Genomic DNA, 24,132 nt, shown 5'->3' on the forward strand with positions numbered 1-24,132 from the left:
GCTATAAGGGAGAAACACTTATATAAGGTTGTCCCTATATCTATATATAGCGCTCTGGTGTGTGCTGGCATACTCTCCCTCTGTCTCCCCAAAGGGCTAGTGGGGTCCTGTCCTCTATCAGAGCATTCCCTGTGCGTGTGCTGTGTGTCGGTACGTTTGTGTCGACATGTATGAGGAGGAAAATGATGTGGAGGCGGGGCAATTGCCTATAATAGAGATGTCACCCCCTAAGGAGTCGACACCTGAGTGGATGGCTTTATGGAAGGATTTACGTGACAGTGTCAGCTCCTTACAAAAGACGGTTGATGACATGAGACAGCCGACTAATCAGCTAGTCCCTGTCCAGGCGTCTCAGAAACCATCAGGGGCTCTAAAAAGGCCGTTACCTCAGGTGGTGGATACTGACGTCGACACGGATACTGACTCCAGTGTCGACGGTGAGGAGACAAACGTGACTTCCAGTAGGGCCACACGTTACATGATCACGGCAATGAGAGAGGTGTTAAACATTTCTGATACTGCAAGTACCACTAAAAAGGGTATTATGTGGGGTGTGAAAAAACTACCTGTAGTTTTTCCTGAATCAGACGAATTAAATGAGGTGTGTGATGAAGCGTGGGTTTCCCCCGATAGAAAACTGATAATTTCTAAAAAATTATTGGCATTATACCCTTTCCCGCCAGAGGTTAGGGCGCGTTGGGAAACACCCCCTAGAGTGGATAAAGCGCTCACACGCTTATCAAAACAAGTGGCGTTACCGTCTCCGGATACGGCCGCCCTCAAGGAACCAGGTGACAGAAAACTGGAAAATATCCTAAAAAGTATATACACACATACTGGTGTTATACTGCGACCAGCAATCGCCTCAGCCTGGATGTGCAGCGCTGGGGTAGCTTGGTCGGATTCCCTGACTGAAAATATTGATACCCTGGATAGGGACAGTATATTGTTGACTATAGAGCATTTAAAAGATGCATTTCTATATATGCGAGATGCACAGAGGGATATTTCCACTCTGGCTTCAAGAGTGAGTGCGCTGTCCATTTCTGCCAGAAGAGGATTATGGACGCGACAGTGGTCAGGTGATGCGGACTCTAAATGGCATATGGAAATATTGCCTTATAAAGGGGAGGAGTTATTTGGGGTCGGTCTATTGGACCTGGTGGCCACGGCAACTGCTGGGAAATCCACATTTTTACCCCAGGTAGCCTCTCAACATAAAAAGACGCCGTCTTATCCGGCTCAGTCCTTTCGTCCCCATAAGGGCAAGCGGGCAAAAGGTTCCTCTTTTCTGCCCCGGGGCAGAGGAAGGGGAAAAAGACTGCAACAGACAGCCACTTCCCAGGAACAAAAGCCCTCCTCCGCTTCTGCCAAGTCCTCAGCATGACGCTGGGGCCTTACAAGCGGACTCAGGCACGGTGGGGGCCCGTCTCAAGAATTTCAGTGCGCAGTGGGCTCACTCGCAAGTGGACCCCTGGATCCTGCAAGTAGTATCTCAGGGGTACAAATTGGAGTTCGAGACGTTTCCCCCTCGCCGGTTCCTGAAGTCTGCTTTACCAACGTCTCCCTCCGACAGGGAGGCAGTATTGGAGGCAGTTCACAAGCTGTATTCCCAGCAGGTGATAATCAAGGTACCCCTCCTGCAACAAGGGAAGGGGTATTATTCCACGCTGTTTGTGGTACCGAAGCCGGACGGCTCGGTGAGACCAATTTTAAATCTGAAGTCTTTGAACACTTACATACAGAGGTTCAAATTCAAGATGGAGTCAGGGCAGTGATCGCGAACCTGGAAGAGGGGGACTATATGGTGTCTCTGGACATCAAAGATGCCTACCTCCATGTCCCCATTTACCCTTCTCATCAAGGGTACCTCAGGTTTGTGGTAGAAAACTGTCACTATCAGTTTCAGACGCTGCCGTTTGGATTATCCACGGCACCTCGGGTCTTTACCAAGGTAATGGGCGAAATGATGATTCTTCTTCGAAGAAAAGGCGTTTTAATTATCCCTTACTTGGACGATCTCATGATAAGAGCAAGATCCAGAGAACAGTTAGTAGTCGGAGTAGCCCTATCTCAAGTAGTGCTACGGCAGCACGGCTGGATTCTAAATATCCCAAAATCGCAGCTGATTCCGACAACATGTCTTCTGTTCCTAGGGATGATTCTGGACACAGTCCAGAAAAAGGTGTTCCTTCCGGAAGAAAAAGCCAGGGAGTTATCCGACCTAGTCAGAAACCTCCTGAAACCAGGGCAAGTCTCAGTGCATCAATGCACAAGAGTCCTGGGAAAGATGGTAGCTTCCTACGAAGCGATTCCATTCGGCAGATTCCACGCAAGAACGTTCCAGTGGGATCTGCTGGACAAATGGTCCGGATCGCATCTTCAGATGCATCAGCGGATAACCCTGTCCCCAAGGACAAGGGTGTCTCTTCTGTGGTGGTTGCAGAGTGCTCATCTTCTAGAGGGCCGCAGATTCGGCATTCAGGACTGGGTCCTGGTGACCACGGATGCCAGCCTGAGAGGCTGGGGAGCAGTCACACAGGGAAGAAATTTCCAGGGCTTGTGGTCAAGCCTGGAGACATCACTTTACATAAATATCCTGGAGCTAAGGGCTATCTACAATGCTCTAAGCCTAGCAAGACCTCTGCTTCAAGGTCAGCCGGTGCTGATCCAGTCGGACAACATCACGGCAGTCGCCCACGTAAACAGACAGGGCGGCACAAGAAGCAGGAGGGCAATGACAGAAGTTGCAAGGATTCTTCGCTGGGCGGAAAATCATGTGATAGCACTGTCAGCAGTGTTCATTCCGGGAGTGGACAACTGGGAAGCAGACTTCCTCAGCAGGCACGACCTCCACCCGGGAGAGTGGGGACTTCACCCAGAAGTTTTCCACATGATTGTGAACCGTTGGGAAAAACCAAAGGTGGACATGATGGCGTCACGCCTCAACAAAAAACTAGACAGGTATTGCGCCAGGTCACGGGACCCTCAGGCAATAGCTGTGGACGCTCTGGTAACACCGTGGGTGTACCAGTCAGTGTATGTGTTCCCTCCTCTGCCTCTCATACCCAAGGTACTGAGAATCATAAGAAGGAGAGGAGTAAGGACTATACTCGTGGCTCCGGATTGGCCAAGAAGGACTTGGTACCCGGAACTTCAAGAGATGCTCACGGAGGACCCGTGGCCTCTACCTCTACGAAGGGACCTGCTCCAGCAGGGACCCTGTCTGTTCCAAGACTTACCGCGGCTGCGTTTGACGGCATGGCGGTTGAACGCCGGATCCTGAAGGAAAAAGGCATTCCGGATGAAGTCATCCCTACCCTGATCAAAGCCAGGAAGGATGTAACCGTGCAGCATTATCACCGTATTTGGCGTAAATATGTTGCGTGGTGCGAGGCCAGGAAGGCCCCTACAGAGGAATTTCAACTGGGTCGTTTCCTGCATTTCCTGCAAACAGGACTGTCTATGGGCCTAAAATTAGGGTCCATTAAGGTTCAAATTTCGGCCCTGTCGATCTTCTTCCAAAAAGAACTGGCTTCAGTTCCTGAAGTTCAGACGTTTGTCAAAGGGGTGCTGCATATACAGCCTCCTTTTGTGCCTCTAGTGGCACCTTGGGATCTCAATGTGGTTTTGGGGTTCCTAAAATCACATTGGTTTGAACCACTCACCACTGTGGACTTAAAATATCTCACATGGAAAGTGGTAATGCTATTGGCCCTGGCTTCAGCCAGGCGCGTGTCAGAATTGGCGGCTTTATCCTATAAAAGCCCTTACCTAATTTTTCATACGGATAGGGCAGAATTGAGGACTCGTCCTCAATTTCTCCCTAAGGTGGCTTCAGCGTTTCACCTGAACCAGCCTATTGTGGTACCTGTGGCTACTAGGGACTTGCAGGACTCCAAGTTGCTGGACGTAGTCAGGGCCCTGAAAATATACGTTTCCAGGACGGCTGGAGTCAGAAAATCTGACTCGCTGTTTATTCTGTATGCACCCAACAAGCTGGGTGCTCCTGCTTCTAAGCAGACTATTGCTCGTTGGATTTGTAGTACAATTCAGCTTGCACATTCTGTGGCAGGCCTGCCACAGCCAAAATCTGTAAAAGCCCATTCCACACGGAAAGTGGGCTCATCTTGGGCGGCCGCCCGAGGGGTCTCGGCTTTACAACTTTGCCGAGCAGCTACTTGGTCAGGGGCAAACACGTTTGCTAAATTCTACAAATTTGATACCCTGGCTGAGGAGGACCTGGAGTTCTCTCATTCGGTGCTGCAGAGTCATCCGCACTCTCCTGCCCGTTTGGGAGCTTTGGTATAATCCCCATGGTCCTTACGGAGTTCCCAGCATCCACTAGGACGTCAGAGAAAATAAGAATTTACTTACCGATAATTCTATTTCTCATAGTCCGTAGTGGATGCTGGGCGCCCATCCCAAGTGCGGATTGTCTGCAATACTTGTACATAGTTATTGTTAACTAAATCGGGTTATTGTTGTAGTGAGCCATCTTTTCTAGAGGCTCCTCTGTTTATCATACTGTTAACTGGGTTCAGATCACAAGTTATACGGTGTGATTGGTGTGGCTGGTATGAGTCTTACCCGGGATTCAAAATCCTTCCTTATTGTGTACGCTCGTCCGGGCACAGTATCCTAACTGAGGCTTGGAGGAGGGTCATAGGGGGAGGAGCCAGTGCACACCAGGTAGTACTAAAGCTTTCTATTTGTGCCCAGTCTCCTGCGGAGCCGCTATTCCCCATGGTCCTTACGGAGTTCCCAGCATCCACTACGGACTATGAGAAATAGAATTATCGGTAAGTAAATTCTTATTTTTACATAAGTATGAACCCTTTCAGTTTATGTTAGCTATGCTTTTCAGCTCAATAACACACAGCTTTTTTTAGGTATATTTCTATAAATGTCAGATACTGGCTTTTCAAGCTCGTTCATTTACTGTCTTTTTTCCTGTCCCTCAGCATATGGAGGTTCGGAAGCACATGGATGCTGATAATGTGCTGGAGAAATGGCAGCCCCCAGAGGTGAGTGTAACACTGAGTATCTCCTTACTCCCCACTCTCTTGCTGTGGCTACTACTAAATCTTAGGGGATAACTCACCTGAACAAATTCAGCTTTGGCTGGGGCGTAATAAGTGCACTGTTACTTATTTGAGGTCTGGCATTCAGGTTTTCTGTTGGGTCTGATGATATCATGCTCTGCACACAGAGCTGAAAATGAACCTATTTAAAATAAAACTGTATTTTTGTGCAGTCTTCTTGATTTATATGGAATTCTACAATTTATATAAGAAATTGATGCAACCCAACATCTCTTTATGATCATCACATCATGTTCTCCTGCCTGTAGTATACAGAATAAAAAATGGGTTCTATATGATGGCATAGCTTTCATTATAATGTGCCATTTAATATCACACAGTACACTATTAGACAGGCAGGAGAGCTGCATGGAAAAATGGCTCTACAAACCAACAATACACCACCATGGTACCTGGAGGAGAGGGATAAGCAGGGGACAGTTTCTGTCCAACACTCCATCAGTGCATTATCAGTAGGCCTAGAAAAAGAAAACATGAACATTATAGGAGGAGGTGAAGGCAGAATTTCTTATTTCTCTAACGTCCTAGTGGATGCTGGGGACTCCGTCAGGACCATGGGGAATAGCGGCTCCGCAGGAGACAGGGCACATCTAAAGAAAGCTTTTAGGATCACATGGTGTGTACTGGCTCCTCCCCCTATGACCCTCCTCCAAGCCTCAGTTAGGTTTTTGTGCCCGTCCGAGCAGGGTGCAATCTAGGTGGCTCTCCTAAAGAGCTGCTTAGAAAAAGTTTTTTTAGGTTTTAAATCTCAGTGAGTCCTGCTGGCAACAGGCTCACTGCATCGAGGGACTTAGGGGAGAGATTTTCAACTCACCTGCGTGCAGGATGGATTGGAGTCTTAGGCTACTGGACATAGCTTCAGAGGGAGTCGGAACACAGGTCATCCTGGGGTTCGTCCCGGAGCCGCGCCGCCGACCCCCCTTACAGATGCTGAAGATCGGAGGTCCGGAAACAGGCGGCAGAAGACTCTTCAGTCTTCATGAAGGTAGCGCACAGCACGGCAGCTGTGCGCCATTGTTGCTACACACTTCTCACTGACCAGTCACGGAGGGTGCAGGGCGCTGCTGGGGGCGCCCTGGGCAGCAATATTAAATACCTTTAGTGGCAAAGAATACATCACATATAGCCATTAAGGCTATATGTATGTATTTAACCCAGGCCAGATTTCTCAAAACCCGGGAGAAAAGCCCGCCGAAAAGGGGGCGGAGCTTATTCTCCTCAGCACTCAGCGCCATTTTCCTGCTCAGCTCCGCTGTGAGGAAGGCTCCCAGGACTCTCCCCTGCACTGCACTACAGAAACAGGGTAACAAAGAGAAGGGGGGCATAAATTGGCGATATTTATATATTAAAAGCGCTTATAACAAAAACAACACCTTTTAGGGTTGTTTATATACATTTATAGCGCTTTTGGTGTGTGCTGGCAAACTCTCCCTCTGTCTCCCCAAAGGGCTAAGGGGGTCCTGTCTTCGATTAGAGCATTCCCTGTGTGGCTGCTGTGTGTCGGTACGTGTGTGTCGACATGTATGAGGACGATGTTGGTGTGGAGGCAGAGCAATTGCCGGTAATGGTGATGTCACCCCCTAGGGAGTCGACACCGGAATGGATGGCTTTAGTTATGGAATTACGTGATAATGTTAGTACATTACAAAAGTCAGTAGACGAAATGAGACGGCCGGAAAACCAGTCAGTACCGGCTCAGGCGTCTCAGACACCGTCAGGGGCTGTAAAACGTCCCTTACCTCAGTCAGTCGACAGGGGTACCGACACAGATGAATCTAGTGTCGACGGTGAAGAAACAAACGTATTTTCCAACAGGGCCACACGTTATATGATCACGGCAATGAAGGAGGCTTTGCAGATCTCTGATACTGCTGGTACCTCAAAAAGGGGTATTATGTGGGGGGTGAAAAAACTACCTGTAGCTTTTCCAGAATCAGAGGAATTGAATGACGTGTGTGATGAAGCGTGGGTTAACCCAGATAGAAAACTGCTAATTTCTAAGAAGTTATTGGCATTATACCCTTTCCCACCAGAGGTTAGGACGCGCTGGGAAACACCCCCTAGGGTGGATAAGGCGCTCACACGTTTATCAAAGCAAGTGGCGTTGCCGTCTCCTGATACGGCCGCCCTCAAGGATCCAGCGGATAGGAGGCTGGAAACTACCCTGAAAAGTATATACACTCATACTGGTGTTATACTGCGACCGGCAATAGCCTCAGCCTGGATGTGCAGTGCTGGGGTAGTGTGGTTGGATTCCCTGACTGAAAATATTGATACCCTGGATAGGGACAGTATTTTATTGACTCTAGAGCAATTAAAGGATGCGTTTCTTTATATGCGAGATGCTCAGAGGGATATTTGTACTCTAGCATCAAGAGTAAGTGCGATGTCCATATCTGCCAGAAGAAGTTTATGGACGCGACAGTGGTCAGGTGATGCGGATTCCAAAAGGCATATGGAAGTATTGCCATATAAAGGAGAGGAATTATTTGGGGTCGGTCTATCGGATCTGGTGGCCACGGCAACTGCCGGCAAATCCACTTTTTTACCTCAGACCCCCTCCCAACAGAAAAAGACACCGTCTTTTCAGCCGCAGTCCTTTCGCTCCTATAAAAACAAGCGAGCAAAAGGACAGTCTTATCTGCCGCGAGGCAGAGGAAAGGGTAAGAGAGGGCAGCAAGCAGCCCCTGCCCAGGACCAGAAGCCCGCCCCGGGTTCTACAAAGCCATCAGCATGACGCTGGGGCTTTACAAGCGGACTCAGGAGCGGTGGGGGGTCGACTAAAGATTTTCAGCAATCAGTGGGCTCGCTCACAGGTGGACCCGTGGATCCTGCAGATAGTATCTCAGGGTTACATGTTGGAGTTCGAAAGGTCTCCCCCTCGCCGGTTCCTAAAGTCTGCTTTACCAACGTCTCCCTCAGAAAGGACGACGGTATTGGAAGCCATTCACAAGCTGTATTCTCAGCAGGTGATAGTCAAGGTACCCCTCCTACAACAGGGAAAGGGGTATTATTCCACACTATTTGTGGTACCGAAGCCGGACGGTTCGGTAAGACCTATTCTAAATCTGAAATCCTTGAACCTGTACATACAGAAATTCAAGTTCAAGATGGAGTCACTCAGAGCAGTGATAGCGAATCTGGAAGAAGGGGACTTCATGGTGTCCCTGGACATAAAAGATGCTTATCTGCATGTCCCAATTTACCCCTCACACCAAGGGTATCTCAGGTTCGTGATACAAGACTGTCATTATCAGTTTCAAACGCTGCCGTTTGGTTTGTCCACGGCCCCTCGGGTCTTTACCAAGGTAATGACCGAAATGATGGTTCTTCTACGAAGAAAAGGCGTATTAATTATCCCTTACTTGGACGATCTCCTGATAAGGGCAAAGTCCAGAGAACAGCTGGAAGTCGGTGTAGCACTAACCCAAGTAGTGCTTCAGCAACACGGGTGGATTCTGAATCTTCCAAAATCTCAATTGACCCCGACAACACGTCTGCTGTTCCTGGGAATGATTCTGGACACGGTTCAGAAAAAGGTGTTTCTCCCGGAGGAGAAAGCAAGGGAGTTATCCGAACTGGTCAGGAACCTCCTAAAACCAGGAACTGTGTCAGTACATCAATGCACAAGAGTCCTGGGAAAGATGGTGGCTTCTTACGAAGCAATTCCATTCGGCAGATTCCATGCACGAACATTTCAGTGGGATCTGCTGGACAAATGGTCCGGATCGCATCTGCACATGCATCAGCGGATAACACTGTCACCAAGAACAAGGTTGTCTCTCCTGTGGTGGTTGCAGAGTGCCCATCTGTTAGAGGGCCGCAGGTTTGGCATACAGGACTGGGTCCTGGTGACTACGGATGCCAGCCTACGGGGCTGGGGAGCAGTCACACAGGGAAGAAACTTCCAGGGTGTATGGTCAGACCTGGAGACGTCTCTTCACATAAATATACTGGAGCTAAGAGCGATATACAATGCTCTAAGCTTGGCAAAACCGCTGCTTCAGGGTCAGCCGGTGTTGATCCAGTCGGACAACATCACGGCAGTCGCCCACGTAAACAGACAAGGCGGCACGAGAAGCAGAAGAGCAATGACAGAAGCTGCAAGGATTCTTCGCTGGGCGGAAAATCATGTCATAGCACTGTCAGCAGTGTTCATCCCGGGAGTGGACAACTGGGAAGCAGACTTCCTCAGCAGACACGACCTTCACCCGGGAGAGTGGGGACTTCATCCGGAAGTTTTCCACATGATTGTGAACCGTTGGGAAAAACCAAAGGTGGATATGATGGCGTCTCGCCTCAACAAAAAACTGGACAGATATTGCGCCAGGTCAAGAGACCCTCAGGCAATAGCTGTGGACGCTCTGGTAACACCATGGGTGTACCAGTCAGTGTATGTGTTTCCTCCTCTGCCTCTCATACCAAAGGTACTGAGAATTATTCGGAAAAGGGGAGTAAGAACAATACTAGTGGCTCCGGATTGGCCAAGAAGAACTTGGTATCCGGAACTTCAAGAGATGCTCACGGAGGATCCGTGGCCTCTACCTCTAAGAAGGGATCTGCTTCAGCAGGGACCTTGTATGTTCCAAGACTTACCGCGACTGCGTTTGACGGCATGGCGGTTGAACGCCGGATTCTAAAAGAAAAGGGCATTCCAGAGGAAGTTATTCCTACCTTGATTAAGGCTAGGAAGGAAGTGACCGCACAACATTATCACCGCATTTGGAGAAAATATGTTGCGTGGTGTGAAGCCAAGAAGGCCCCAACGGAAGAATTTCAATTGGGTCGATTCTTACATTTCCTGCAGGCAGGATTGTCTATGGGCCTCAAATTGGGGTCTATTAAAGTTCAAATTTCGGCCTTATCAATCTTCTTCCAGAAGGAATTGGCTTCAGTGCCTGAAGTACAAACTTTTGTCAAGGGTGTACTACATATACAGCAGGGTGTACTACATATACAGCCCCCGATTGTGCCCCCAGTGGCACCGTGGGATCTAAACGTAGTTTTGGATTTTCTCAAATCTCATTGGTTTGAGCCTCTCAAATCTGTAGATTTGAAGTATCTTACATGGAAAGTAACCATGCTACTGGCCCTGGCTTCAGCCAGGAGAGTTTCAGAGTTGGCGGCTTTATCGTACAAAAGCCCATATCTGATTTTCCATTCGGACAGGGCAGAACTGCGGACACGTCCTCATTTTCTCGCTAAGGTGGTTTCGGCTTTTCACTTGAACCAGCCTATTGTGGTGCCTGCGGCTACTAGCGACTTGGAGGACTCCAAGTTACTGGACGTTGTCAGAGCATTAAAAATATATATTTCAAGGACAGCTGGAGTCAGAAAATCTGACTCGTTGTTTATATTGTATGCACCCAACAAGATGGGTGCTCCTGCGTCTAAGCAGACGATTGCGCGTTGGATCTGTAGCACAATCCAACTTGCACATTCTGTGGCAGGCCTGCCACAGCCTAAATCTGTAAAGGCCCACTCCACAAGGAAGGTGGGCTCATCTTGGGCGGCTGCCCGAGGGGTCTCGGCATTACAACTTTGCCGAGCAGCTACGTGGTCAGGGGAGAACACGTTTGTAAAATTTTACAAATTTGATACTCTGGCTAAGGAGGACCTGGAGTTCTCTCATTCGGTGCTGCAGAGTCATCCGCACTCTCCCGCCCGTTTGGGAGCTTTGGTATAATCCCCATGGTCCTGACGGAGTCCCCAGCATCCACTAGGACGTTAGAGAAAATAAGAATTTACTTACCGATAATTCTATTTCTCATAGTCCGTAGTGGATGCTGGGCGCCCATCCCAAGTGCGGATTGTCTGCAATACTTGTACATAGTTATTGTTACAAAAATCGGGTTATTATTATTGTTGTGAGCCATCTTTTCAGAGGCTACTTCGTTTGTTATCGTACTGTTAACTGGGTTCAGATCACAAGTTGTACGGTGTGATTGGTGTGGCTGGTATGAGTCTTACCCGGGATTCAAGATCCTTCCTTATTGTGTACGCTCGTCCGGGCACAGTACCTAACTGAGGCTTGGAGGAGGGTCATAGGGGGAGGAGCCAGTACACACCATGTGATCCTAAAAGCTTTCTTTAGATGTGCCCTGTCTCCTGCGGAGCCGCTATTCCCCATGGTCCTGACGGAGTCCCCAGCATCCACTACGGACTATGAGAAATAGAATTATCGGTAAGTAAATTCTTATTTTAAAACTTGACATTTTCCCATGACTTCATATATTTGGCTCATCCAGTATACAATAATACTTGACTAGTTGCTTTGCTTTAATATGTTGGTCACTGAAATAAAAGTTCTAGGGGAATATTTAATAAACATAATTTTCTCTGACGTCCTAGTGGATGCTGGGAACTCCGTAAGGACCATGGGGAATAGCGGCTCCGCAGGAGACTGGGCACAAAAGTAAAGCTTTAGGACTACCTGGTGTGCACTGGCTCCTCCCCTTATGACCCTCCTCCAAGCCTCTGTTAGATTTTTGTGCCCGAACGAGAAGGGTGCACACTAGGGGCTCTCCTGAGCTGCTTAGTGAAAAGTTTAGTTTTAGGTTTTTTATTTTCAGTGAGACCTGCTGGCAACAGGCTCACTGCATCGAGGGACTAAGGGGAGAAGAAGCGAACTCACCTGCGTGCAGAGTGGATTGGGCTTCTTAGGCTACTGGACACCATTAGCTCCAGAGGGATCGAACACAGGCCCAGCCATGGAGTCCGGTCCCAGAGCCGCGCCGCCGGCCCCCTTACAGAGCCAGAAGCAAGAAGAGGTCCGGAAAATCGGCGGCAGAAGACATCCTGTCTTCACCAAGGTAGCGCACAGCACTGCAGCTGTGCGCCATTGCTCCTCAGCACACTTCACACTTCGGTCACTGAGGGTGCAGGGCGCTAGGGGGGGGGTGCCCTGAGCAGCAATAAAAACACCTTGGCTGGCGAAAATACATCACATATAGCCCCCAGGGCTATATGGATGAATTTTAACCCCTGCCAGATTACACTGAAAAACGGGAGAAAAGGCCGCAGAGAAAGGGGCGGAGCCTATCTCCTCAGCACACTGGCGCCATTTTCCCTCACAGCTCCGTTGGAGGGAAGCTCCCTGGCTCTCCCCTGCAGTCACTACACTACAGAAAGGGTTAAAAAAAGAGAGGGGGGCACTAATTAGGCGCAGTATAAACAATACAGCAGCTATAAGGGGAAAAACACTTATATAAGGTTATCCCTGTATATATATAGCGCTCTGGTGTGTGCTGGCAAACTCTCCCTCTGTCTCCCCAAAGGGCTAGTGGGGTCCTGTCCTCTATCAGAGCATTCCCTGTGTGTGTGCTGTGTGTCGGTACGTTTGTGTCGACATGTATGAGGAGGAAAATGATGTGGAGGCGGAGCAAATTGCCTGTAATAGTGATGTCACCCCCTAGGGGGTCGACACCTGAGTGGATGAACTGTTGGAAGGAATTACATGACAGTGTCAGCTCTTTACAAAAGACAGTGATTGACATGAGACAGCCGGCTACTCAGCTTGTGCCTGTCCAGACGTCTCATAGGCCGTCAGGGGCTCTAAAGCGCCCGTTACCTCAGATGGCAAATACAGACGCCGACACGGATACTGACTCCAGTGTCGACGGTGAAGAGACAAATATGACTTCCAGTAGGGCCACACGTTACATGATTGAGGCAATGAAAAATGTTTTACACATTTCTGATAATACGAGTACCACCAATAGGGGTATTATGTTCGGTGAGGAAAAACTACCTGTAGTTTTCCTGAATCTGAGAAATTAAATGAGGTGAGTGATGAAGCGTGGGTTTCCCCCGATAAAAAAACGGATAATTTCTAAACAGTTATTGGCATTATATCCTTTCCCGCCAGAGGTTAGGGTGCGTTGGGAAACACCCCCTAGGGTGGATAAAGCGCTCACACGCTTGTCAAAACAGGAGCTCTACCCTCTCCTGAGATGGCCGCCCTTAAGGATCCTGCTGATAGAAAGCAGGAGGGTATCCTAAAATGTATTTACACAACATACTGGTGTTATACTGCGACCAGCAATCGCCTCAGCCTGGATGTGCAGTGCTGGGTTGGCGTGGTCGGATTCCCTGACTGAAAATATTGATACCCTAGATAGGGACAGTATATTATTGCCTATAGAGCATTTAAAAGATGCATTTCTATATATGTGTGATGCACAGCGGGATATTTGTCGACTGGCATCAAGAGTAAGTGCGCTGTCCATTTCTGCCAGAAGAGGGTTATGGACACGACAGTGGTCAGGTGATGCGGATTCCAAATGGCATATGGAAGTATTGCCTTATAAAGGGGAGGAGTTATTTGGGGTCGGTCTTTCAGACCTGGTGGCCACGGCAACAGCTGGGAAATCCACGTTTTTACCCCAGGTCGCCTCTCAACATAAGAAGACGCTATATTATCAGGCGCAGTCCTTTCGTTCCCATAAGGGCAAGTGGGCAAAAGGTTCCTCATTTCTGCCCCGTGACAGAGGGAGAGCAAAAAGGCTGCAGAAATCAGCCAGTTCCCAGGAACAGAAGCCCTCTCCCGCCTCTGCCAAGCCCTCAGCATGACGCTGTGGCTTTACAAGCAGACAGGGAGGCAGTTTTGGAAGCCATTCACAAGCTGTATTCCCAGCAGGTGATAATCAAGGTACCCCTCCTGCAACAGGGAAAGGGGTATTATTCCACACTGTTGTGGTACCGAAGCCGGACGGCTCGGTGAGACCGATTTTAAATCTAAAATCTTTGAACACTTACATACAGAGGTTCAAATTCAAGAGAAGGGGACTACATGGTGTCTCTGGACATCAAGGATGCTTACCTTCATGTCCCAATTTACCCTTCTCACCAAGGGTACCTCAGGTTTGTGGTACAAAACTGTCACTATCAGTTTCAGACGCTGCCGTTGGATGGTCCACGGCACCCCGGGTCTTTACCAGGGTAATGGCCGAAATGATGATACTCCTTCGAAGGAAGGGAGTTTTAGTTATCCCTTACTTGGACGATCTCCTGATAAGGGTAAGATCCAGGGAACAGTTGGAGGTCGGTGTAGCACTATCTCAGGTAGTGTTGCGACAGCACGGTTGGATTCTCAATATTCCAAAATCGCAGCTGGTTCCGACGACTCGTTTTCTGTTCCTAGGGATGATTCTGGACACAGTCCAGAAAAAGGTGTTTCTCCCGGAGGAGAAAGCCAGGGAGTTATCCGAGCTAGTCAGGAACCTCCTAAAACCGAGCCAAGTCTCAGTGCATCAATGCACAAGGGTTCTGGGAAAAATGGTGGCAAGCCCATTCGGCAGATTCCACGCAAGAACTTTCCAGTGGGACCTGCTGGACAAATGGTCGGGGTTGCATCTTCAGATGCATCAGCGGATAACCCGGTCACCAAGGACAAGGGTGTCCCTCCTGTGGTGGTTGCAGAGTGCTCATCTTCTAGAGGGCCGCAGATTCGGCATTCAGGACTGGGTCCTGGTGACCACGGATGCCAGCCTGCGAGGCTGGGGAGCAGTCACACAGGGAAGAAGATTTTCCAGGGCTTATGGTCAAGCCTGGAGACATCACTTCACATAAATATCCTGGTGCTAAGAGCCATTTACAATGCTCTAAGCTTAGCAAGACCTCTGCTTCAAGGTCAGCCGGGTTGATCCAGTCGGACAACATCACGGCAGTCACCCACGTAAACAGACAGGGTGGCACAAGAAGCAGTCAATGGCAGAAGCTGCAAGGATTCTTCGCTGGGCGGAAAATCATGTGATAGCACTGTCAGCAGTATTCATTCCGGGAGTGGACAACTGGGAAGCAGACTTCCTCAGCAGACACGACCTCCACCCGGGAGAATGGGGACTTCACCCAGAAGTCTTCCACATGATTATAAACCGTTGGGTAAAACCAAAGGTGGACATGATGGCGTCCCGCCTCAACAAAAAACTCGACAGGTATTGCGCCAGGTCAAGGGACCCTCAGGCAATAGCTGTAGACGCTCTGATAACACCGTGGGTGTACCAGTCAGTGTATGTTTTCCCTCCTCTGCCTCTCATACCCAAGGTACTGAGAATTATAAGATGGAGAGGAGTAAGCACTATATTCGTGGCTCCGGATTGGCCAAGAAGGACTTGGTACCCGGAACTTCAAGAGAGGCTCACGGAGGATCCGTGGCCTCTACCTCTAAGAAGGGACCTGCTCCAGCAAAGACCCTGTCTGTTCCAAGACTTACCGCGGCTGCGTTTGACGGCATGGCGGTTGAACGCCGGATCCTGAAGAAAAAAGGCATTCCGGATGAAGTCATCCCTATCCTGATCAAAGCCAGGAAGGATGTAACCGCAAAACATTATCACCGCATTTGGCGAAAATATGTTGCGTGGTGCGAGGCCAGTAAGGCCCGACGGAGGAATTTCAACTGGGTCGATTCCTACATTTCCTGCAAACAGGAGTGTCTATGGGCCTGAAATTGGGGTCCATTAAGGTTAAAATTTCGGCCCTGTCAATTTTCTTCCAGAAAGAACTAGCTTCAGTCCCTGAAGTGCAGACGTTTGTAAAAGGGGTACTGCATATACAGCCTCCTTTTGTGCCTCCAGTGGCACCTTGGGATCTCAATGTAGTTTTTGGGTTCCAAAAGTCACATTGGTTTGAACCACTTAAAGATGTTGGCCCTGGCCTGGGCCAGGCGCGTGTCAGAATTGGCGGCTTTATTCTGTAAAAGCCCTTATCTGATTTTCCATACGGACAGGGCGGAATTGAGGACTCGTCCTCGGTTTCTCCCTAAGGTGGTTTCAGCGTTTCACCTGAACCAACCTATTGTGGTGCCTGCGGCTACTAGGGACTTGGAGGACTCCAAGTTGCTAGACGTTGTCAGGGCCCTGAAAATATATGTTTCCAGGACGGCTGGAGTCAGAAAATCTGACTCGCTGTTTATCCTGTATGCACCCAACAAGCTGGGTGCTCCTGCTTCTAAGCAGACTATTGCTCGTTGGATTTGTAGTACAATTCAGCTTGCACATTCTGTGGCAGGCCTGCCACAGCCAAAATCTGTAAAAGCCCATTCCACACGGAAAGTGGGCTCATCTTGGGCGGCTGCCCGAGGGGTCTCGGCTTTACAACTTTGCCGAGCAGCTACTTGGTCAGGGGCAAACACGTTTTGCTAAATTCTACAAATTTGATACCCTGGCTGAGGAGGACCTGGAGTTCTCTCATTCGGTGCTGCAGAGTCATCCGCACTCTCCCGCCCGTTTGGGAGCTTTGGTATAATCCCCATGGTCCTTACGGAGTTCCCAGCATCCACTAGGACGTCAGAGAAAATAAGAATTTACTTACCGATAATTCTATTTCTCGTAGTCCGTAGTGGATGCTGGGCGCCCATCCCAAGTGCGGATTGTCTGCAATACTTGTACATAGTTATTGTTAACTAAATCGGGTTATTGTTGTAGTGAGCCATCTTTTCTAGAGGCTCCTCTGTTATCATACTGTTAACTGGGTTTAGATCACAAGTTATACGGTGTGATTGGTGTGGCTGGTATGAGTCTTACCCGGGATTCAAAATCCTTCCTTATTGTGTACGCTCGTCCGGGCACAGTATCCTAACTGAGGCTTGGAGGAGGGTCATAGGGGGAGGAGCCAGTGCACACCAGGTAGTCCTAAAGCTTTACTTTTGTGCCCAGTCTCCTGCGGAGCCGCTATTCCCCATGGTCCTTACGGAGTTCCCAGCATCCACTACGGACTACGAGAAATAGAATTATCGGTAAGTAAATTCTTATTATCTAAAAAAAATCAGGAAATTGTGATATTTATGTTTTCTGGAGATGGAGATAAGTTTGTCTCTTCTCCAGTAGGGGAGTAACACCAACTGCCACCCAAACACGCTGCCAAACATCAATGGCCGGGAGTCACTGGCAATTGGGGCGGCTCCCGTATTTGAATTTTCATCACAATTTCCTGATTTTTTTAAGATAATTATGTTTATTAAATATGCCCATAGAATTTAAATATACATACAATATTACATATACAGCATCTTTATTCCAGAAAAGCTTGAATTACTTAGTATGTCTCATTAAGTTGTCAATGGCTATATGCAAATTGGAGTACAGATGTAGTGTTTTCTGTTGAAATTTTAAGCTGAGCAGTTTATATGGCTGCAACCCAGATTTGCAAAATCCCTTTTAACTGATCCATTAGCAAAATCTGCTCTGCATAACGAAAGGTGTCAGATTAGTGATCGCCCTGTTTATGTGTGCCAAGAAATACATTTCAGTAATATACTATAAAATGTAATATATAAGGTTTATATTCTAATCTACTCTTTATGTTGGCAAATTGTGACAAGCATGCCTGTGCCACCACAAACAGAAAGTGGGCATGGTCACACATCACAGGGGAATGTGCTTGTTCCCTCCCTAACCTGTTCCAGTAATCATAGCAGGTGCACGCGGAACCTGTTCATCACTGCACTGCATATCAGCTGTAAATGGGACACCCCTCCAAATCTTCTGACTTGATTCGGACAAAGCTAGCCAGTTCGGGGAAGATAGACAGAACCCACAAATCAGGGCTATCCTACCTAAATCAGGACAGTTAGTAGGCTCTTTGTGTGTCCCATTTCTGTGGCTATTCGCTTGTCTGGTCTCAAAATATGGTTATGGCTATCCAGAGGAGCAAATGCAGTGTCACTTATCGGGGAGTACTAATATCATCACTTCAGTGTTTATTAAGGAAGCTTGTCTATATTAATAAACACTTCAGATGATATTAGAAGTCCTAATATATAAAACAGGATACAGCCTCACAATTCTAATAACATAGAAATGAAACCAGGGCGAACATTTTCCCTTATATATCTAATAAACAGAATCACTTCATAGATAATTTAGTTGTAGATAAAATGAAGCATATAAGGCCATCACCTTAAGGGTCATTAACCACTTAACTATTCCACACCCCATCCCCCCCCCAAAAAAAACAATGCTCAGAAATTATCATTTTTTTTAAATGAATGAACTAGGTGAAGATGATGAGGTTAGGAATTAGGCTGCAGGAGGGCAAGGTTAGGGTTAGGCTGCGGGAGGGAGAGGTTAGGGTTAGGCTGCGGGAGGGAAAGGTTAGGGTTAGACTGCATGAGGGAGAGGTTAGGGTTAGGCTGCACGAGGGAGAGGTTAGGGTTAGGCTGCGCGAGGGAGATGTTAGGGTTAAGCTGCAGGAGGTTAGGGTTAGGCTGCGGGAGGGAGAGTTTAGGGTTAGGCTGCGGGAAGGGGAGGTTAGGGTTAGGCTGCGGGAGAGGGAGGTCAGGGTTTGGCTGTGGGAGGGAGAGGTTAGGGTTAGGCTGCAGGAAGAAGAGGTTAGGGTTAAGCTTCAGGAGGGAGAGGTTAGGGTTAGGCTGCAGGAGGGAGGGGTTACGGTTAGGCTGCGTGAGGAGAGGTTAGGGTTAGGCTGTGGGAAGGGGAGGGTTAGGATTAGAAGTAAGGTGAAAATATCGGAATCTGTCGGGATTCTGACCTTCGGGATCCAGACTGCTGGCATTTCTTATCCAACCTTTAGATGTAGGGCTGATACTAACATTTGACTATTAATGCAGCCATGACTTTGGAAGCAGACACAAGAGCGAATGCAGCATCGTCCACCTCTACATCAGACCCCTGTTCTCATACATGCATGCTTTGGTAGGAGATCCTGTGTTGTGCTAGCACACCTTAAAGTTCTGCAGGCAGCATCAATGCACCATACAAAATCAAGTTACATTTCTGTAACACAAACTGTTTTACAGTAAAACCAATTATTTTAAAGTCTGTAACTAAACGTAGACAGATTGGGTTATCTTTTTCTACATTCTTTCTTGGTGAAATGGTCTCTACTGCGTCCTGTAATTGTTGTTCTATAGCTTATACTTCAGTTCACTTTCTCTACAACTATATCATCAGGTAGTCCAGAAGTATTTGTCTGGAGGATTGTGCGGCTTTGACCGGGAAGGCAGCCCTATCTGGTATGATGTCATCGGGCCCCTGGACCCTAAAGGGCTGCTGTTCTCCGCTTCCAAACAGGACCTCATGAAGACTAAAGTCAGGGATTGTGAGAGAATGCAACAAGAATGCCGAATGCAGAGTGAAAAGGTATCAGCCCCATAACCTTAAACTAAGACTCAGATACCAGCTTCTTCTGTCTGCAGGAGTAGTGAGAGTACAAAGTATCCACAAATATGTCATATCTTAAGGCCTTTATTCCCTAATAAAGTGTAAAAGAGTTTATTAGAAATGACATACGCAGAAGTCTCTATAGTACATCCTTGTATAGTTTGCATAGGTGTAGTGTTCATATTCACGTATACTTCATGTCTTTTCTACAGCTGGGCAGAAAGGTTGAAGAGGTTGTGATGATCTATGATGTAGAGGGCTTGGGACTGAAGCATCTATGGAAACCTGCAGTGGATTTATATGGGGAGGTAAGATTGCACACAAGTGCCGACTGCTACCCTTTGCAGGCTACTCCGATATTATTAGGTCATATTGATGCATTATAATGGGCTACTCACAATGTATTTAGACTACAGACATACAGATAGGTTAGTGAGTGGTTGAGAACATACAGTATGACTTGTTACAGAGTCAAATGCAAGTTTAGTTTGTGGGCTGTTCCAGATGGTGATTTAGGGGGGTATTTATCAAAGCATGAAGAGAGATAAAGTGGAGAGAAATCAAGCACTAACCAATCAACTTGTAACTCTCGTTTTCCATTGTGTGTTTGTAAAATTACAGGAGCTGATTGGTTAGCGTTTTATTTCTCTCCACTTTATCACTCTCCGTGCTTTGATAAATGCCCCCCTAACAGGTATAGTGCTAAGTGTTTAAGGGAAGGGTAACTACAATATGGTTTTGTGATACCATCTCTCAATTTCTGATCAGGCTACCAACAAGTAGCTAGACAGGTCATATGGAGATCACCTTAAAGCTTCATTATCACCTACGTGCCCTATCCCTCCAGAGGGAGTGCCTGCTGTGTAAAGCCGCTTTTCCGTGGGCTTCTGCATTCCTCTTAGTGCGCGTTGTGAGTGGTCATTCTGCTCAACCAGCCTCCCCTTCTCCACCATCATTCCCAATTGGTTAATCCAATTGTGGAGAATCTGTATTACAGAACTGATAGGGCCTACACAGTGAAAATGGCTGCATGGAACAGCCCCAGAACTCTAAGCAGGTGGAGGGGCTCCTTAATAAAATATTTTATGTAGTGGTAAAACAGCTTGAAGGGTTTTTGTTTTTTTTAGGAGATAACAGTGTAACCGTGGTTGCTGTGGTAGTTAGTGTCCATTCTGGAGCTGTAGTGGTCAGGTGAGAATGCTGCGGGCTGTAGTTACATACTGGCAGTGTCGGACTGGAGTATGAAGGGCCCACCGGGGGTATGCAATGGTATGGGCCCATGATTAGAGGTGTGGTCAGTGTCCAAAGGGGGTGTGGCCAGCCTCCACAGAGGTTTGGCTAACCATTATAGAGTACCTGGTCTGGACTCCTTGATAATTTATATAGTAATTAATGCTAGTGCATGCATGATAATGTGCCAAATTATTGACAGCAATGTACTGTAGAGAATACATCATAATCCTGTGCAGTATAAAGTAACATGTATAATAGATAATTCAAGTGCACAGTCTAGAACCTGATCCCTAGAGGAGGAGGGGCCCTCCAGGCAGTGGGGCCTACCGGTGGTTTCCCCTGTACCCCTGTGGGCCAGTCCGAGCATGCATACTGGGATTTTCTGGAGTTGTAGTGGTCAAGTGAGAATGCTGTGGGCTGTAGTTACATACTGGTATTTTCTGGAGCTGTAGTGGTCAGGTGAGAATGCTGTGGGCTGTAATTACATACTGGGACTTTCTGGAGTTGTAGTGGACAGGTGAGAATGCTGTGGGCTGTAGTTACATACTGGGACTTTCATGAGTTGCAGTGGTCAGGTGAGAATGCTGTGGGCTGTAGTTATATACTGGGATTTTCATGAGTTGCAGTGGTCAGGTGAGAATGCTGTGGGCTGTAGTTACATACTGGGATTTTCTGGAGCTGTAGTGGTCAGGTGAGAATGCTGTGGGCTGTAGTTACATACTGGGACTTTCTGGAGTTGTAGTGGTCAGGTGAGAATGGTGCGGGCTGTAGTTACATACTGGGATTTTCTGGAGCTGTAGTGGTCAGGTGAGAGTGCTGCGAGCTGTAGTTACATACTGGGATTTTCTGGAGTTGTAGTGATCAGGTGAGAATGCTGCGGGCTGTAGTTGCATACTGGGATTTTCTGGCGTTGTAGTGATCAGGTGAGAATGCTGCGGGCTGTAGTTACATAATGGGATTTTCTGGAGTTGTAGTGATCAGGTGAGAATGCTGCGGGCTATAGTTGCATACTGGGATTTTCTGGAGTTGTAGTAGTCAGGTGAGAATGTTGATGGCTGTAGTTACATACTGGGATTTTCTGGAGCTGTAGTGGTCAGGTGAGAATGTTGATGGCTGTAGTTACATACTGGGATTTTCTGGAGTTGTAGTGGTCAGGTGAGAATGCTGCGGGCTGTAGTTACATACTGGGATTTTCTGGAGTTGTAGTGGTCAGGTGAGAATGCTGTGGGCTGTAGTTACATACTGGGATTTTCTGGAGCTGTGGTGCAAGGCTGAGGCTGATGGCAGTTGCTGTGTCAGGACCTTGGTGGTGGTTAGAAATGGGTTGAATTTTACAAAAACTGTATGATTTAATTTTCAAAAGGTGGAACACTAATTACAAACTGGATTGAAAATTCTTGTTGTCCAGGTCTTGCAAATGTTTGAAGATAATTATCCTGAGGCTTTAAAGAGACTCTTTGTGATTAAAGGTGAGTTCAATGTAATCTTAATAAAAGAAAAACTTTATATTGCAATTTTATTGTCTGTATGTTTTACTTAAGTGACTCGTTAGTGTGATTTGCAGGTATGGTAGCGTCTTACACTTACAGCTGCTTACGCTTATAGAGATGGAGTATGGGTGGATATATGCAGCAATCATATGCCAATTACAGTAATGGCATGTTCGTGCAAGATAGGCCTGGTCACAGAGATGAGGATGCATCTATTATGAGGCGTATCTCTTAAGGATGCTTGAACCCAAATGTAAAATTTGCACTGATAATGACAATCTGCACCCACTTCTGATAGGCTGAGTGCATCTAGAACCTCACACTGTATATAATAAATACTAGTATGGATACAATAGCAAATCATGGACATCTGATTACATTACTTTGTTGATATTTGCATTTGTTCTGCTACAGTTGAAAATATTTCCATTTAATTTTTAAAGGGGAGAACACCAGATACAGTAGTTATAATACTCGGACTGGGTTTGCCCCTTCCATCCCCGTTTTGCCTTACCATTTGAAAATGTAAGATGTGACAAACCTGCATACAGACATAGGCATGTGATTTTTTTGTTCTATGTATATTTCAGTCATCTGTGTCTGGTAAAGATGTAGTTGATCATGAACAATACTGAATATTGCTTGGGATTTAGCAGTGTTGTGGAAGCAGTAATGCGTGGGAGAGTAATATGTATCATTTTGTTTTATGTTACAGTGTAATTTGTATTAGTTATTGATGACTGTGTGACTCTCCTGTTCTTCCACTACAGCTCCTAAACTGTTCCCAGTGGCATACAACCTTGTTAAACATTTCTTGAGTGAGGATACAAGGAGGAAGATCATTGTGGTAGGAGGTAAGGAGTCTGGGAGCGATTACAATGGAGGTACAAGAAAACCTCTGCTTATGGAACATATCTAAATTTTCATTCAACTAAAGAACATTTTTCATTGTGATCAATACTTCAAAGGTCCCCCACCTCCTCCACTGCCAACAATGCAAATGATGTTTAGCGGTTTTGAGTTTGTGCATTACTTGGATGAGGAGCAGCCATTTTTTTGTGTGCATTTTCTAGATAACTGGAAAGAAGTGCTTCAGAAATACATCTCTCCAGAGGAACTACCCAAATACTATGGTGGGACCCTAGCAGACCCAGATGGAGATCCAAAATGTAAATCTAAGGTACTGACACTGGCCAAACTGGAATCCTGACATCCTGTTACTGTACCTGTTTTTTAAACAGTGATTCTCATTAGTATTTGTGGTATTACACAGTACATTAATGAGACAATGCAAATAATAAACAATAAAATGATATACAAAATTAGAAGAATAAAGTTAGCCACACATCAACCACTTAACATTGGGTGTTTGGCTCTCTGTCAGTATTGATCATACAAATACATAAATGTATCTGATAAAACTAAATAGGCAGAATATGAAATTGACTGTAGACATGTTCAAGCATGGTCATCGTTTTGGGATGATGGATTCTGAACTCCCAGCTAAGATTTGTGCGGGCCCTGTACACTAGTACGATAATGCCCGATTTCATCCGATTACGACGTTTCAGGCTGATAAATCGGATGAAAACGGGCAAATCGCATGTGCTTTACTTCCGATCCGATGCGCTGTCCCGTGAGCATCGGATCGGATCCCCTAGATCGGAAGTGCTGCACTAAAGATATCTCAGATCCCACAGGCTTGGCTGGGATCGCATACGATACATCGTATGCAAAAGAACCTGATCCTGCGGCCCAGGAAGCTGCCGGGCATTTCAAGGGAAATCTTATGCGACTTGAGGGTCTGACATGTCGCTGTAGTGTATGGGGCCCTTTAGAACGGAGGCATGGCACCTAACAAGCCAGTGGGCTGCAGCAAAGGACATAAAGTTTCACTGCCTCCTGATCCGGTTCTTAGTATGGTAGGCTGGACTGTGATCAGCAAGCAGGGTTGGTAACAGTCTCACCATACCAAGTGGTTAAATAGAGGTTAGTTAGATCAATATATACAGAGTCAAAACAGGAGAGTCTCTTGAAGAAGCAAAATGCCGGCCAGCATGCACACTTGTGGATCGAGATGAGAGACCAAACGGGGAGTGTGAGGGTGTCAGTAGATGCACGGAGCAGCAGCATTGGAGCTGGTAAACAGCTTGCTGGGATTTGGCACCGCATGATATACCATATGCC

The 24,132-nt window shown here is 47.2% G+C and overlaps 1 protein-coding gene across 2 annotated transcripts in view; it reads left to right on the forward strand.

Moving 5' to 3' along the window:
- Nucleotides 1–24,132, forward strand: part of SEC14L2 (SEC14 like lipid binding 2) — a 156,469-nt gene that overhangs the window by 97,170 nt on the left and 35,167 nt on the right. For both annotated transcript variants that reach the window (XM_063913384.1, XM_063913385.1), the window contains exons 4-9: nucleotides 4,965–5,027; nucleotides 19,013–19,201; nucleotides 19,435–19,530; nucleotides 21,864–21,924; nucleotides 22,716–22,799; nucleotides 23,019–23,125. In XM_063913384.1, the coding sequence (XP_063769454.1) occupies nucleotides 4,965–5,027; nucleotides 19,013–19,201; nucleotides 19,435–19,530; nucleotides 21,864–21,924; nucleotides 22,716–22,799; nucleotides 23,019–23,125 (600 nt within the window). The remainder of the gene's footprint in view (nucleotides 1–4,964; nucleotides 5,028–19,012; nucleotides 19,202–19,434; nucleotides 19,531–21,863; nucleotides 21,925–22,715; nucleotides 22,800–23,018; nucleotides 23,126–24,132) is intronic.

The sequence above is a fragment of the Pseudophryne corroboree genome, chromosome 1, assembly GCF_028390025.1.
Source record: "Pseudophryne corroboree isolate aPseCor3 chromosome 1, aPseCor3.hap2, whole genome shotgun sequence".
Lineage (NCBI taxonomy): Eukaryota > Metazoa > Chordata > Amphibia > Anura > Myobatrachidae > Pseudophryne > Pseudophryne corroboree.